At 40.7% G+C, this 18,168-nt stretch overlaps 1 protein-coding gene across 1 annotated transcript in view; it reads left to right on the forward strand.

Moving 5' to 3' along the window:
- Positions 1–12,620: 12,620 nt before the first annotated feature.
- Positions 12,621–18,168, forward strand: part of aff2 (AF4/FMR2 family, member 2) — a 218,296-nt gene continuing 212,748 nt past the window's right edge. The window contains exon 1 of the mRNA XM_078261117.1: positions 12,621–12,835. Within this exon, the coding sequence (XP_078117243.1) occupies positions 12,783–12,835 (53 nt within the window). The 5' untranslated portion in view covers positions 12,621–12,782. The remainder of the gene's footprint in view (positions 12,836–18,168) is intronic.

Raw genomic sequence — 18,168 nt, forward strand, 5'->3', positions numbered from 1 at the left:
ACCGTCGCTGGCTCTGCATAATAAATGTACTGTCGTCGATCCACACTAGCACCTTCATGGTGTCAGCTAAATGAAATGTAATGTAAAATGTGATAAAATGCAAAATGAACTGCAGAGTTGGGTGATAATTCTGCGTGGGTTCTTCACTTAGAGCGACACCATCTATTGCTACTATAAAAATCTTCATTAGTACAGCTTTAATGTGTTTTATCTGTATCATTTATTCTGTAACTCTGTGGTGGTTTTGAGAAAACAGAAAAAAAAGAGATGAAAAGTGATGTCATAATTGTCTTGCTTCAAACATGGCCATTATAGTCAACGATACTGTACCTCAGTTGGACCTCAGGGGTCCTTAGCTTCCGTGGTTAATTCAAGGACGCACCTCTGCTCCGTTCATTACAACCTTGTGTGCTAAAGCGTTGGGGCCTTGAATGGTCCATTAGTGAAATGACCACGAGGATGCTCAGGATAAAAGAAGATGTCATTGAAGAGCCAAGGCCAAACTCTTCCTCCACTGCTTCCGAAATTGGACAAAAGAAAAACTCTTGAAATCATTTAAACGCTGTTTGAGCCAGTACCATAATATGTGTTCTAAATGCTATGTGCAGTATTACCCGTGCTTCATTCAGTCTCAATCCATTAAACATTCATTGACTGTAAAGGCTTTAAATGTAGTCATTGTTGATAATTAACTGCTGGACATAATCCTAATGTCTACACATCCAGGGCTTAGACGTGTATTTTCTCATTTCCTTAATGAACTCTGGTAAAGTTTTCGTAATGATAATTAAAAAACCCACAATTAAATGCTACATTTGCTAGAGTCAACATTTCTTACCGTAAAAAGGCTTCATATTGGACATTATAAAGGTACGGAGCCCCTAAAGGGGCATGGGTAAAAAAAAAAATAAAAAAAAAAAGTGTTCTTGTCCACACGAAAATCTTTTCTCGTGAGCACGCAAAAGTATCCCATGCTCATGAGAAACCAATCTGAGTCTGAATGGCTGCCAAAGGGGAGGTATTCATCTTCCTGAAAACACATGATAGTGTTATCAACATAAGGTAACTGTCAACCGATTTCATGCTGTGAATGTGAAACATTACTTTTAGCCACATAACGTTAGCAGTACTTCATTAGCATCATTTTGCTAGCCTTAAGTTGGTAAAAGTACCTTGTGCGCACCAGAAAGTATCTCGTGTTCACAACGAATTCCCCGTGTCCCTTTAGGGCAGCAACCGTCAACTGGCGGCCCAAGGGCAGCGTCCGGCCCGTCCAAGCTTTCAGTTTGGCCCGCAGAATAATAATGAATTTCAGAAAATGTGAAGAGGAAAAAATGCGTTCTGGTATGACAGTTCACATACAAGGAAAAACGGATGTGTAGCCTACTTATCAGTCCATTCTTCTCAGTTGTCTTACTCTTAATGTAAGCAAAACAGTGGGCATGTATTTCTCTATCAAGAGGAATGTTACACAACATCAGCCTGATATCTGTATTATGGGAGATACATATTGTTGACAATTTTAAGTATCTGGGCATAATTATTGATTCTAACTTAAGTTAAAAAACATATAAAAAAAGATATCTAATTGTGTCAGAGCTAGTTTAGCTAATTTTAGACATATAAGACACCAGTTACCAATAGCCGCAGCTAAACTGTTTTTGCATTCAATGATCTTCTCACATTTATCTTACTGTTCTACAAGCTGGTCCCAGGCAGGTGGGACTACGCTAAAACCCTTATGTACTCTTTACAAACAAGCTGTGAAAGTTCTTGACAAAAAAACCAAGAAACTACCATCACTGCACAATCATAAAAAAACACAACCTATTAACGTTTGACAGTTTTCTCTGATGTATAAATTGACCCATGATCTTGCACCACCACCACTCAAGCAATGTGTGTCATTTTGCAGAGATAATGTAAGGGTCTCCAGGGCTTCTGTAAGAGGTGACTGTCACACTCTTCAGGCTTTTTCATTTACTGTAGTAGAAAAGTAGAACTTAATGCCACTTCACATTAGAGATTGTCTAAGTCTCAGCAGTTTTAAAATGTCCTTAAAGACTTGGCTGAAGGCGAATCAACTATGTGATCATTGATCTTTTTATAATATGGAATGTATATTTTGTATGGTGGTTTATATGTGATGTAATGCTTGTTATATGTTGTTTGTTGTTAAGTTTCTATCTGTTTTGATAGTATTGTCTGTATTGTCTATATTGTCTATGTTGTCCTTTTATCTCCCTTGCCCAGGGACCACAGATGTAAATTAGTTGTATAGCTAACTCTGGTACAGGGCCTGAACTGTGCATGGTCCCTGACAAATAAACTAATAAAAATAAAAAATAAAAAAGTATTAACCCTCCTGTTTTTTGTGTGTTTCTATATTACAAATTTGGGTTTTCTTTCAACCAAAAAAAGAAATAACGTGGATGGTTCCGTACAACCATTACTCTTCTCAAGTAACATAAATGATCAGTTCACTTCTTTCTTTGAATTTGGGTGTTTTATTTAATTTTATAGCATTTAAAAAAAAAAAAATCATAAAAGAACGTTGAAAAAAGTGACAAAAATGTCGAAAAAGACGCCCCAAATTTTGACCCAGAAAAAAAATATATATATATTTTGGACAACTAGGTGAGAAAGGGGGAAGACATGCAGGAAATCGTCCCAGGTCAGAGTTGAAGCCTGGACCTCTGCGTCGAGGCACAAACCTCCAAGCACACGTGCACCACCTTTACCCACTGAACCAACCCGGCCACGTGCTACACCTATATTAACAACTTCTGCAAGGAAATGATTGGCTTCTGAATGAATCAATCGGTGGAGTCACGGTGCTGGTTTTCAGCCAGTTTTCTAAACCTTTTTTTTTAATTTGTGATACATATTAACATTCAACCCTTTTTCTTTTTTAAATACTGTAATACTTATTTCATGTCACATGGGGGAGCTGTGGTACCATGTTGATCCAGTGCCTCCTTCACTTAACCAGACAGCCAGAAAGAGAGAGCAGGAGAAAGCCTGGGTACATATTGAAAATTCATGACATGCACTTCTCAACTTCTGCAAGATACACAGCAAGTATAATGAGCTAAAAAGGCTGAGAACTTCCTATCACTTTGTATTTCTTTCGGGCTCTGTGTCTGTGTGAGACACTCTCGCTCTCTGTGTCATCATTGAAATAGAAATTAGCGGTACAGCTGTGGCTTTACGGAAGAAGAAAAAGAAAAGGAAAATCTCTAAACAAACATAGTCATAGTAAAGAGTTGGAAATGAATGTATGTGTGTAGCTCTTTACATTTATCTTAATGTCTCTCTATCTATTGCCATCTAATTCTCCATCAGCTCATCCTACAATTGCTCTTTAAAATTCTGCCACATCTTTTCCTTTCCTCTCTCTCTCTCTCTCTCTCAGTCATTCTCTGTCTCTCAGTGTCTGACCTAGTTTTGGACAGCCTTTCTTACACACACACACACACACACACACACACACACACACACACACAAAATGAGTGTTCCCGTAGGTGCTTAAAATACTTGAAAATTGGTTGAATTTGGACATGGTGTTTTTAAGACCAGGAGACGTCTGGAATATTGATTTGCGAGGCTGAAATGGCTGGAATTGATCAAGGTCACGAAACAGTGTTTTATTCCCATCATGCACTATGGTTAACTCTCTTCTATTCTCTTCTCTCTTCATCTGAGGCTGCTGTTTGTACTTGCGGAGTGTGATGCAGAGTAGTGCTGGCATGTTGCCCCAGACCAGACCAAAATACTCTCACACACACACACGCACATATGCACGCACACGCACGCACACACACACACACACAGTTGCATTATATTTTCAAAATATTACATCCGATTGATTTGGACTTCTCGTGTTCTCGCATTGCTTCTCTGTAGGGAGGACTTTTTTAAAGGAGAGGACAGTGATGTCACAAAAGCATCACAGCTACAGCTAGAGCACACGCTGAGCGAGAAGTTCCAACCATCTGGTCAATCATTATTCATAGCGAGGCGTAAACAGTAAAACGTGCCGCTGGGCATGTGTCGCAGCGAGTGAATGAAAGAGAGTGAGGATGGTGCGCTGCTAAACTGTTATTAACATGGATACAGATACACAAGAGGGGGACAAGTACAGTTTGTCAGTGGAGTTTAAAGACTAATGGCCCTATCTTGCACCCGGCGCAGCACAAGTGTCTTTGCTAGTTTAAGACCGACGCAGTTGTCCGTTTCCCGTCCAGCGCTCATGTCGTTTAAATAGCAAACGCACTTGCGCCCATCTTTGCGCCCATGGGCGTGCTGGTCTTACAGGGAGGTGTGTTCAGGTGCATTCTTGGCGTATTGCTATCATGAGGCAGCGGGAAGTGATCGCGCCATTGACCAACAAAAACCTGGTCTAAAGTCAATAGCGCAGCATTTCATTGTTATTTTAACAGCGCATTAGTTAAATGCACCTAGGATTATGCACAGCGCGCACACACTATGCTTGTTGCACACACACAGGGACGCGCAGCAGCACACAAACATGTAAAAGATTACACATAAAAATATTACGGTGCAAATCCGCCATCATAATAGCAATGCTCCAAGGTAGTACAAACATGCCTGGCTTTTAAAGGGAACGGGAGATGACACTCTGATTGGTTTATTGCATGTTACACACCTATGAATTAATGAAGACACTAAGTACAACCCTTTTGAACCATGCGCCCGACACACGGACCATTTTTTCCGCCGTCAAACTATCAAAAGTGGATTTGGACACGCCCTAAACGCACCTGCGCCATTCGCTTCACGCCGTGCGCTTAGATCGTTAAAATAATGCCCTAAGGCTGGGTATCGCCAATGATTTCTAGAATCGATTCGATTCCAATTCACAAGGTCCCGATTCGCAGTGTTGTAGCACTCAAAAAGGTCTCGCTCTGGTCTCGGAAACGACAGTATTTTTACTCGGCCTTGTCTCTGGCTCAGATAAAGAGGACTCTGGATTTTATTTTCAAGACCACAACGATCACTTTATTGCCTGTGCATTGTCTGATGTGGTTAGCCAATTTCACACATTTATACAAGGCTTATTGTTGGTTCAAAAACAACACAAAAAGTTACTATATTGTTTAACAAAAGAGAGAAAAGTGAAAAATTAAGGGTTCAAAGTTGTTTGATATATTCTGTACTTATGGTTTCTAGGGGAAGACAAGGGTCACCCAGCAAACCTGATACTTGCACAATACAACTGTGTTGTGTTAGGTGGATGGTCAAACATGGAAAAGGAGTATTGGATATAGATAGTTAAGTTGATTTCATCCTCTTAAGCCGCTTTCCGACCAAGTAGTTACAGGAACGTAGTTATAGGAAAAGTCCACTTCTAAACAGATCTACTAACTACTCTCCCCCAAAACCGATTTTTCCAATTGCATTCGCACTGGCCAAGTGGCCATTGGGACTGGTAGGAGGGGTAAGGGAGTGATGCAAGCACAGCAACGGTCTTTATAGCCTTAAAATCAGAAAACAAATACACCAAAAAAGTATGAACTAAATACTAAATCTAATGTATATAGCATATTTGTCATAATTTAAACAAGTCTCCCGAAGAGAAACGGGTATCTCTCTCTCCCCTGCCTCTGCCTGCTGCGCTGTGGACGTGTGTGTGTGTGACTGTGTGTGTGTGTGTGTGTGTGTGTGTGTGTATGTGTGTGTGTGTGTGTGTGTGTGTGTGAGACGGCCGGCCAGCTGCAGGACACGCTTGTGGAGTTTATAGAGTGGAGCGCGGTGCGAAGCGTCGCACGGTCAAATGGATCTGTACCGTAACGCCGAAAAGACAGTTAACCACAGGTTCCCGTTAATCTTATGATGGACATGTATTTAAACAAACGAACCGTCAACGGCGAGATAAAAGCCTCTTATTTACGAGACCGGTCTGAGAGACCTCCAGCTTACAGCGGGGTCTCTGAGCATGACTGGCCAAGCGACGAGCTAGCGGCCGGGGCAGGCGCCTGCTGGCTGTCGCCTGCTGGCTGTCGCCTCACTTCATGGAGCTTCTCAACTCCGAAAACTTTGACGCAAATTGTCAATTCGGCATCAATTTCTGCAAAACTGCCTATATTCGAAATCTAAACAGTTAATTTCTCGCCTAAAACATTGTCATAAGTGAAATTAGTGATGAATAAGATGGCAAAAATTGTCCCGTTGTTGGTCTGTCTGTACTGGAAACCCAACCCTCGTTGACCTAGGTTCCTATGCTGAAAAGGGAACAGCAAAAATACTCTGCCCTGAAGTAGGAGCTGAAAAAATGTCAGGAACTGTGGCCAGAGGGACTTAAAAATCCCCAAATTGGACACGAGAAAAAAAGGGTTCTAGGAATTTTATGTTCTAGGAACTGCAAAAATCCCTCCAGTCGGAAAGCTGCTATTGTGTTTATATTTGTTTGCTCGTAGAAAACCAAGGGAAATTCCTACACATTAAATTCACCTCTGCAATTCCTTTTGATTATTTCATCAAGGCATTTCTTATGATAAAAGAGATAAAGAAGAAGAATCTTAGTTTGAATCTGAATTTGTTTTCTGTGGGTGTTTTTTCTATGGGAATGTGGATCTTTTAGAACAATTTGAGGAGTGCCTATGGTTAGCATTTTCCACATTTTATGGTGGCATGGAGTGTGGGACTCACACTGACAGGGTCTCGCTCTGCCTTGGTCTTGGTCATTAGTTTTGGGGCGGCTGTGGCTCAGGTGGTAGAGCGGTCGCCTACCAATCAGAAAGTTGGTGGTTCAATCCCTGGCCCTGCAGTCCCATGTCGAAGTGTCCCTGGGCAAGACCCTGAACCTTGAACCCTGAATTGGTTCAATTGCTGCGCCTTCGGAGTCTAAATGTGTGTGAATGTTTATCTGGACCTCGGCCACAGTGTGTGAATGGTTCCTGTACTATGTTAAAGAGCTTTGAGCAGTCATTGCGACTAGAAAAGCGCTATATAAATACAGTCCATTTAGTCTTGACTTGCTTTTAACCCCTCAAAGTCTTGGTCTTGACTCGGTCTCGATACACTCTGGTCTTAGTGATGGTCTCGGTTTAGGTGGTCTTGACTACAACACTGACAATTCAATTACATTTTCGGTTTGATATCCATTAGATTAGGGACATATCAGTTACAATACCAGTTTTGCTTGGATATAAAAGAGATTTTCAGAGAACTTAGGCTGTAAATTGCAATAAGCAACCCTCAAATGTGTTTTTTATAATGCACCAGGTTAATGTTTACATTAAGAATTGACCCCCAAAAAATTAAAGTACTTTTTACTTAACAAGACCAACATTATATTAACATAAATAACATGTTAAAAAGATCTATTTCTGGTTTTTTATTAACCAGTATCAGATCACACAAACAAATTTTAATTGGAGAATGGGTTATTTTAACCCGGCCCTATCAAAGACCACCTGGACTAAGAACTGTGCGGTGCAGGCAACATTTGTCAGTACTCGCTTCCTGCTTTGATGCCTTTCTGCATAAGCTTACTGCACTGAAGTTTGCACTAGTGGCACCAAATATCAGGACCATTAGAAGATAGAGATACAGAAGATACAGAGGAGTAGCTGTTTGGACATCCAGTCCTATATTTAGGCCAGATGCAGCATAGCCCAGTCAGTGACGGGAAGAGCAGAGAGTGACCACAAAGTGGATTATAGCTCCTGAACTTTATTGGAGTGTACAGGAAGCGTTTGAACACTGCCCGACAGGAGTGAGGCTGCTAACACTCAGTGAAAAATTGCAGTATCATTCTTTTGTGAGAGTGGTGATTCTTTAATAAAATGACAAAACATGGCTGAGAGCAAGGTGTGTATATATAGGTAAAAACACTGATTACATTATGCTGGTCAACCGATTAAATAACAACAACAGCAAAAACTATACCTTTTCAAATGAAAGCATGCAAGATACATTGTCAATCTAATAATTGGAAAAACACTTACTGTATTATACAAAATCATAAAACATACACATATTTGAAGATATTTAAAAATATATAACTTAAAGGAAACTATGGTTTATTGGGTTCTATTTGGGGGCAACCTGTTCTTAAAGTTTTTGTAACATATTCTTAAGTACAAAGTAATTGCTGAGCGTCCATTGTAAACGTGCACCGCAGTTTACAGCCCCAGTTGCTGCATTCCGAGATCTGAGCAGTTACTTTGGTGAGTACACTGTTGTCATAATGGATAGAACCAATGGCCTGAATATAAAACCAAGTTGTATTGAACCCTAGTTTCCTTTAAAATAGAGGTACGCCTTCGAGTAACAACATTGCACAAGATTCAGTGGACTAGAAAACAATTAGCCTGGTTGACACCAGACCCTTCTCAGTTGTAACTGAGAATGGGTTTGGGGAAGGTTCATTCACAGCCCATTTCCAAAGGGGCGTCACCATCGGACGTATGCAGAGCGATGGAAAAACATCTCAACCAGCGAGCATGTCTATGTTCATCGTCATCGCGTAAAGCCCGCCTCAATGGTTGTGATTGGTGTCTCGATTTGGAAAAATTGGAAGTGAAGGCTTGAATGGGCTCTTGGCCAGACTGACTCGCAGATCAAATTTCCCAGGCTAGAAAACAATGGTACAGGGAGGGAAATGCAATCTCACAATACTGAACAGTATTTCAACAAATCTAAACAGCCATAATCCAGTAAAAATAACAATAATAATAATAATAATAATTTAGGTCCAGGACTTTCATGTTTGCCATTCACCTAATGGAGACTCCACTTTCTCCTTCTTTCTTCACATTCAAGTCCTTCTATGTGTACGGGAAAATGCCCATAAACTGGCCCTATTTTCCTGAGAATGGCTCGTTTTTCTGTACTGCAGACTTACTTTGTGATTTAAACTGATTCGATAGACATATTTTTGCCAACGTTTTTCTTTTTATGCAGAATGCCAAGGTTAACATCACTCACATTATACACGTGGATTTTTGAAAGGCTGATTCTAGTCTTTTCAGACAAAATATATTTAACTTGTTAAATTAAATTAAAAATCAGGGCCTGAAATTAACACCCGACCACGCGCCAAATGGGGGTGATTTTTGCCATTGGCAGGTGAAAATCTCTATCTGCCTGTAGCCAATGAGAATTGAGTGATTCATTAGTTGTTTTATTGCCACTGTTGTTGCCACTTTCACATTTAAATCGCGAGTCCGCGATTTCATGAGATGTGAGCTCAAAAATGTGGCAGCACATTACTGGGATGAAGACGCCGACTGAAACAAGCAACCGACAAAAAGATGAGGATAATTCAAAGAATAGTAAAAGAAGACATTTTTTTTTAACAATGTTTTTATAAATTTTCTTCACAAATACAATTAGCAATTTCCAACAATTGGAGGTGCCTCCATTTTCTACTAAATGAGAGCTTTTTGCCTGTAGCAAAATCAATAATTCTATATTCTTGGGATTTCAGATTTGTTGGATACAGGTGCAGCAAAATCCTCTTAGGGTCAAGTGGAATGTACACAGACAAGATGAACCTTAGCCTTAACCTTAGTTCCCTTAGCCTCATTGCATTTAAAACAAAGGTCAGGTATATTACTGTTGTATTTATTCAATTTAACGGGAGTTGAATAAATACTGATGCAGAGTTATGTCTGCATCAGCCAATTTTATTGGAGTAGCAAAAGAAGACGTTTTAATACAAAGTGGACAGTTGGCGACAACGGCAAGGCAAAACAGATGTACTGCAGTGACTGTCGTGTTTATGGCTAGTGGATGTTAAATTCCACCTGTCACAGTGGTTGGTGGCCAAAAAGTTAACTTCAGGCCCTGAAAAATAGAATTAAGGTTTTAGTATTTTAATCACCAGAGAGGGCCTTGAAACGTTTAGACTATGAGGTAGGGAGATGAAATGTACATTAAAAAGATAACTGAACAGATAGATGAATAGATAAAATGAGGAAAAAAAACATTGAAAATATCGCAGACTTTTTGTTGTGGCCAATCAACATGTCCTTTGGTGGGGTTGGGCCTTAGTTATTCTAAAATCCTGGTTACAGCCCTGCATGGTAGTCTTTCGTTGCCAAACCTATCTCCACAGCGCTGTGGAGTAAGGTCTGGCTTTGTCTATATCCACGACATTCCACTTCTGGGATTGCTCCGTTTAGACGGAAATTCCGCTGGATTTCACTCATTTAGGCCTGATATCCTTTACCTTGGGCTTTATGAGGACTATGTTTAACTGCTCCTCAGATCTCTGCAGGGTAAATCCAGACAGATAGCTAGACTATCTGTCCAATCTGAGTTTGCTGTTGCACGACTAAAACAACCTTTGAACGTACACATGTTCCACCAAAACAAGTTCCTTACCGAGGCTATTTTGCAGAGGGGCCATTGCTCCGTATGGCACATAGACAATTATGATTGGTTTAAAGAAATGCCAATAAACCAGAGTTATTCTCCCATCCCAGAATGTCCTCTGCAGCGCTGTGGATGAAGGTCTGGCTCTACCACACATAAATTCTGGGATAAGAGAAAGAAACGCTCTGGGTTGTTTGCATATCTTTAAACAAATCACAATCGTCTTGTGCGGCGTTAAGCTCCGGATGCAGCGAAGGTGGTTCTGCAAAATAGTGTCGGGAAGGAACTTGTTTTGGTGGAACATTTGTACCCCGCAAAAGAAAACGCCACATACACAGTGTTGGGGAGTAACGGAATACATGTACCGGCGTTACGTATTCAGAATACAAATTATGAGTAACTGTATTCCGTTACAGTTACAATTTAAATAGTTGGTATTTAGAATACAGTTACATTGTTGAAATCAATGGATTACATGATGATACTTCTCTGTTTCACAGGTTTATTCACTCTCGCAACTCCATGCATTTCCCAGAAACCCCAATATGAAAACGAAAAAATTAGCTATTTGCGTGATCACTGATAGAGGTAAAGATGGAGCCGGAACTGGCACAACAGAGCCAGGGCAGGACTGCGTTTCTATCTTGGAAATTCAAACAGCATTTCACATTAAAGAAAGAAAGGGAGAACGAAATATAACTGTGCACTGCAGTGCAACTTCTGCTTGCCAGAAACCAACTTCCTTTCAGCGTCCAAATTACTCCACCTCCAACCTGAAGAAGCATCCTAAAGTAAGTTATTTTTAGCCAAGGGTAGTCGTCTGCTGTAGTTTTACTGGTCACCTTGCCATTTTATAGTTGACGTGTGACTTTACATTCTCCTACATGCTGATTTACTATCCCCAGAGCCGTTGAAAGACTATCCCCGTTTGACATGTTAGCTAACGTTAAAGCTAGCTAAAATTAGCTCATGGTAGCTTAGACTGCGGTTAGATTTTTGTAGTATGCAGTTCGGGGCTACAAATACAAAAATCTATCTGCTTGTTTAGGTACACATTCAGCCAGTTGGAACAGAAGAACACACCAGAATAGGCCTGTTTAGTAAGCTGTATGTGATGGCCGCATTCCTACTTATAAAATGCAATTCAATGTGGAAGTAATCCAAGTATTCAGAATACGTTACTCAGATTGAGTAACGGAATACGTTACAAATTACATTTTTGGGCATGTATTCTGTACTCTGTAAGGGAATACGTTTTGAAAGTATCCTTCCCAACACTGCACATACATACAATTTTAAATGAAGTTAACTGTTCACACAATACAGTAACGTGAGCTATGTAAATTAGCTAGATACATGGTTAAACGTAATTTGCTCTTACCAGTGTATTGCCGTGTGTATTTCGTCCACAGCAATTCCACCAATCGGTCCCAAATCGTCCCAGTTATAGAGGAAATGCCGTAAACATATTCTTTGTCAATCTTTACAATCATTCCCCAAAAGAACCAAGCAGACCTGCCTTGTTGCGAAGCGAACAGACTTTGAGAACGGCAACACACAGAGAGCAGAGGGTGAGTGATGTCGGGCAATTATCCTGGAAATGGACTTCCGTTGATCCAGGCTAGCCTGCATGCATGGTGGCCCTACACCTACATTATACACATCCTGTGACTGAACAAAAAAATCCTCATAGCTCAGTGAGTCACCTACATACTTATTTAAAATATGAAAAGATGCAAAAAAGAAATTCTACAGATACAGAGAAAATTGCGAGAGTCTCAAGTTTCTGACTCAAACATATAGTGCATGGAGAGGTGATATCTAATAAAGTGACATTTCAGAAGTGTGTATTTGGTTTCCTGCAAGATAAGAATGACTGTTATCTGTAACACCAAGCACAATTAGTACAATTTTTTCCAGCTGTTGCCAAGCCACTCTTTAACATAAGGTGCCCCTTATATTTTAGTGTGTGTGTGTGTGTGTGTGTGTGTGTGTGTGGAGGGAGGGGGGGTATAAATAGCTCTACTATATAAATAAATAGCTCTACTTGTTATGAAGGAAAATGTTTGCAGTGAATATCTCAGTGCAACTTGTCTTCTTCAGCCTTCTCCAGTGTGTGCGTGCGTGCGTGCGTGTGTGTGTGTGGGTGCGCGCCCTCTCTCTCTCTCTCTCTCTCTCTCTTTCTCTCTCTCTCTCTCTCTCTCTCTCTCTTTCTCTCTCTCTCTCCCCCTCCCTCCACCTCTGCCTGCCTGCCTGTCAGCTTGCCTCGACCACGTAGCAGCTTCCTGGCAGCGGCAGCGGCTTGTGTCTACTCTCCCTCCTCTCTGACACACACTCAGTCACTCACACTCACACAGTCAGTATCAGTAGCCGATGTAGAACCACGTAGCACCAGCTTTGGATTTTAACCACCAACACCACCAGCCGAAACGGCAATGGATCTCTTTGAATTCGACTTTTTCAGAGACTGGGAGCTGGAACAACCATGGTAAGTCCTGCGCACACTGCTTTATTCTCTTCTGTGTTTTTATTATCATTATTATGTGTGCGTATTTAATGTGAAAGCTTTTAAAGAGGGATGACCGGACATGGTATCCCCGCTTTTTGGGGTAAAAAAAATAAATAAATCATGGGTTAAAATGGTTAAATTGCGACGGGGTTGGAGACGGAGAAGCAGCCAAAGTGAGTCCCGGAGAAATCGTGCAAACCTTTCTTTGTCACCGTAAAGCTGCCGTTGTTGCTTGAGACGAACCGGGGGGCTCAGCATGCACACGTAGCACGCGCGCACGCACACACACACACACACACACACACACACACACACACACACACACACACACACACACACACACACACACACACACACACACACACACACACACACACACACACACACACACACACACACACACACACACACACACACGCGCCGGTTTTTACTACCTCATTGACCATTAAGGAATGTTTGATTTGAACGTGAACCCGCACCGGGCTTTAGTGACAGAGCGGGGACATGGTGACCAGCAGCGATGTAGGGAGACATCAGAAAAATGTGGATAAATGTTAAAGGTAACACACAAAGCCTTAGTTTGACAGTTTGATACTACAGAGTGTATTTCATTCTAGTCCTAAAAATGAGCTCTGCTTAGAAAATGTGCCGGTTCAGGTGAGTTTACCTGGAAAACTGCACAGATCTGCTGGTGGTGATTGCTGTGGGTTTTGGAGATACATAGGCCTACTGTAGAGTCATGGACACATGATGAAGGAGTGAAGTTGGATTGTTATTATTCTGAGATGTCAGTGGAACTTTAATTCTGCATGTGTGTTGATTGTGCATCTCTGCAGTATGCATTAAGCTGTACAATTGCTTCCTTAGCCTACAGTGTGTTGAATGTTTCCATTAAATGTATGAAAAGCTTTGTGCTACTGGGCTCTGTAGCACTCTTACACACTGCTGTGATTTGCTGGCTGATATAGAGTTAGTAGAGTGACTTCTTTGTCGATCCGAAATGATTAGTTGGTAAATCGATTAGTTGATTGTTAAATTAATCAGCAACTATTTTGATAATACATAAAATTGATATTTATTAAGAAAAAACACCAAAAATTCTCTGGTTCCAGCTTCGTTGATGAATCGCAGCTTCTCTGTTTATATCGCAGGGAATTGAATACCTTGTCAGTTGGACAAAGCATTACATCTGAAGATGGCACCTGAGGCTCTTGTAACTTGTGATGGCCATTTTCCACTTTTCTGACATCTTATAGACTAAATGGGATTTTTTCCCATAATCAAGCAGCCCTATGCATATTTATTCGATCGTTGTACATGTCGGCCACTATGTTTGAGGTAATTAGAAAAAAAGTCTCACCTTTACATAGTTTGTCCACCAGAGAGCACTGACAGGTGGATCTTTACACTGTTAAATATTCTGCTAAGTATATATCTTGGCAAAAAAAAAAACATTTCAAAAATCATAACCACAAAGTCAGTATGGGTCAGGCTAAAATCTGTAATAAAAAGATTTGGTAGTTGCAGCCATGATCCATGCTGTGCAGTATTACATTGCCTTACATTACAAGTGAATACGTGGAATAGAATTCTCTTCCTCTGCATAATTTGGAATTTATTACAACATTGATTTGTAAAAGGAATCAGACATAAAATGTAATAAAGGGGCTTTTTGAAAATTCAGAACAGCTTGTCAGCCTGGATCCTGGTTGAACTTGCCAGCTCTCAGTTTAGGCTACAGTGTGGACTGCAATTACATAGAGCTTTTATCCAAAGGGCCCATTTTCAGCCAACCCTGAAATTAGTGGACGACCCCTTGTACCTGCTGATCCACAGCCACCTTCACTGTATGTATGAGTGTGATAGAAAGAGATGGGGAGTATATCCATGTTCAGGAAATTCCTTCTGGATGAATAAAAATGAGTAAAGACTGTTTCACACAGGGCTAAAATAGTAGGGAGGATTGTAAAAGGTATATTATATACCGTGTAACAGTCAGCCTCTCCACTTCAGCTAGGTATTGTTGTGGGAGCACAATAACTTGGCAACTGTGTTGCTGTTTTGAATCCAGTGGGGAGAATGTGAGCGAGGAAAGTGACACACACTGCTGTCCCTCAGCAGCCACCATAGAAGGGCCCTGGAGCAAGGTACTTAACCCCCCGCTGCTGGAGGGGAGCAGCTCAAGGCTCAACAGCAAGCTCAGGTTGTCTACACATGTAACCCCCCCCCCACCACTCCATCACGCCGCTGCTGTCAGTTGGTCCTGATGGGAAATTAGGCTCGCACAGAAAAAAAACCTGCTTCATTACAGAAAATAAAACACAACCACGTGCCAGAAACAGCTGATTATAAAAAATAATAAGCAGAGCTGCTGATGGGTTGATCAACTGAAAGGTGAAACCTGATGTGATCTTCACCTGTAGATGAGGGAGTAAATGCAAACCAGAAGACGCTCCTTGACATATAATTGCAGGTTCATGCTCTGGCATAATAAAGCAAAGCGAGGTCTGAACCTTGTAGTCAATATTTCCTTTAGAGGTCCTCAGCTGGTGTAAATGCCTGAAGCAACCATATGTTTATGTAGGATTGGACCAGGGGTTGATGTATAGACTGTATAAATGAAGTCAAAACATCTTGATCGCCCCTTGGTGGCTGGCTGCATGAATCCCGCCCCCTCTATATTAACGGACAGGACATGGGCCAAAGTAAACAAGAGATTGTTTCTGTCATTTTAGGTAGTTCTGATCACGCTGATGTTTGTTCAAGTGTCAATTTTTCTGTTTAGTTTGGTTTTTATTAGTTATTCAATGCTATAAAAAAGGGGAGAAACGCCGTGATTGACAGCTGTGATTGACTCAATTAGTCGGGCGAGTGTATGGGTGGGCCTGATCACTACTGCGCAGACTCTGACTCCAAAATTACAAGATGGCAGCACCCGTATCCGGGATATTTTGGCTTCACTTTTGTACAGTGGGAGGAAGTGAAGATGCATCGTCCATCTTTCTTTTTTTTTTTTTACAGTCTACTGTATGGATTGGACAATATCTTGATATATACTTTATATCAGAGATTTTCCAATACTGTTCATGCCATGGTAGCTATCTCTTTAATATCTCTCGGTATATTAGACCAGTTCCCAACCTACGTGTCACGACCCCTCCAAGGGGTCACAAGATAAATCTGAGGGGTCACAGCGGAGTTTCACGCAGCAGTTGGCCAGGTATGCAGAGGTGGGAAAGTTGGCATGGCTTTAACTTCTTACTCAAGTTCTCTTTTTATTTACGTTCTTCCCTCAACTACCTCTGTCATGTTTCATATGTGCAAACAAGTGCCACACCATAAAAGCTTTTAAGGTCTGAAGGTGTGCACTGTTAACCCCATTTGTACGACCCATGCTTTTAAACATAGTTGACTCGTACGATTCACTTAATTTCAAGCATAGCTGAATCCTTAAACTAGCCACAAATAATACAATAAATTCAACTTTTCCTTCATAGTCCAGGCCAAAGAAAAAAACACTATGGCATGTATTTGGTTGGGAATGCAGTCAGTGCTGCACACGATGTTGCTGCTCCTAACCAGTGTCTTTTACCAGCAGCTCTGGAAAGCTACTTTGATGTAGCTGACATCTCAGCACTAATAAATGTTAAAATGGACTCAACTGTCCAAGATAAGAAGGAGGAGAACTCCTCCACGGGGGGAAGAAATAGAGAATGGATAGAGAGATATTCAAATAGACCTATTATTCTCAAATTGTACAACGGATGTTGTAGGCATAAAAGGTGAGCCACACCTTTCAATAGAAACCATGAAAATCAGTCAGATTGGAGTTACAAACCTCTCACTCGCCATTGATGTGCGGCTCCTGTTTGATAGTGGATTTTCCCTTTTTAAGGGAAAAAAACAAGAGTGAAAAAACAATCTTGAAGCTCCCAACGCATTTGTTAAATCTGAACGAATCCAACACTGTAGGTCTCCTCCTCCTCCTCCTGAAGAAAAACCCTTTCATCTCTTCTCCTCTTTGTTACTCTTTCTCCCTCCTCCTTCCCATCTCACTCCTTGTTTCGTTCTCTCACTCGGAGATCTGAAGGCTTTGTGTAATTGTAATAGGACTTGCATTGAATGTTGCGTACTCCTCGTAATTACCCATCATGTAGCCGGCTAATCATGGCAGTGGAATCTGGGGGAGATCGCTTTGACTGTTAATTGACACTGATGGTGATTGGTTGAACTGTTTAAGTAGTTAATTAGGGAATTGATTACACATATCGTCAGCATAGAATTATAAGATTCCAGCTGCGTGCTTACGAGCTTAAAAAGTTCACATCTGTGGGAAGACACTTTAAGTATTACTAATTATTATTATTGTTATCATGACTGAGTCTCATTGGATCTTTGAATTGTTTGAATGTTTTTTTCTTTTCATGCTGCTTTATTAAAGCTTTAGTGCATACATTTTTGATATGAATGAACGTCCGTTACATTCAAGCCATTGCCAAATGAGTTGCTACAAAGCTAATGAAGACTATCCACAAAACTCTCTCTGTATTTCTCAGTTTGGCAGTGCGTGGTGCAGGATCATGGAAGGCTTGTTTCATGTGGACGTGCCAACAGTTTTGTTGTCATTACTTAGAATTCCTCATGGGGGTGGCAGAAACTATAGCTTTAAATTGTAAAAAATAGGATTCAACAGTTTGCAGTTGCAGTCACGCTGTTTCCAGACTAGAGCCCGACCGATAAAGGATTTTTAAGGCCGATATCGATACAAATATTTGGGGATTTAAAAATCTGATATTCCGATATACTGTATCGGCTGATATATATTTAAAAAAAATAATCCATGAATGCGTAACAAAACATAAACAGATTTCCCTAACATTAGTTATTTGCAGTTATTTATGAGTCCTCACTAAAATAATATGATAATGCAGTTTAAAAATAAACTTTTTTGTTTTATTGTCACAACAGAACAGAGGAACATCAACATTTATTAAAGTTCTGATAAATAAAATGTATAAAAATACAAACTTAAGATATGAAACTTAAAGGGTTAAACACGAGTGCTGCCAACACGGACGTTGTAGATCGCCCTCTGGTGGACAAACTATGCAACGCCAACACTCATAACATGGTTGAAGGGTGTTTAGTCCATTTTTATTTTATTTTTTAAATATTAATTTATCTGCCATTATGAATACTGATAATATCGGCCCGCCGATATATCGGTCGGGCTCTATTCCAGACCCTAAAAAACGGAGTCTGAGGACAAACTCACAAGTGGAGAAGATGGGGTCTGCAGAAAAAAAATGTGG

Source organism: Sander vitreus, chromosome 10 (assembly GCF_031162955.1).
Source record: "Sander vitreus isolate 19-12246 chromosome 10, sanVit1, whole genome shotgun sequence".
Taxonomy (NCBI): Eukaryota; Metazoa; Chordata; class Actinopteri; order Perciformes; family Percidae; genus Sander; species Sander vitreus.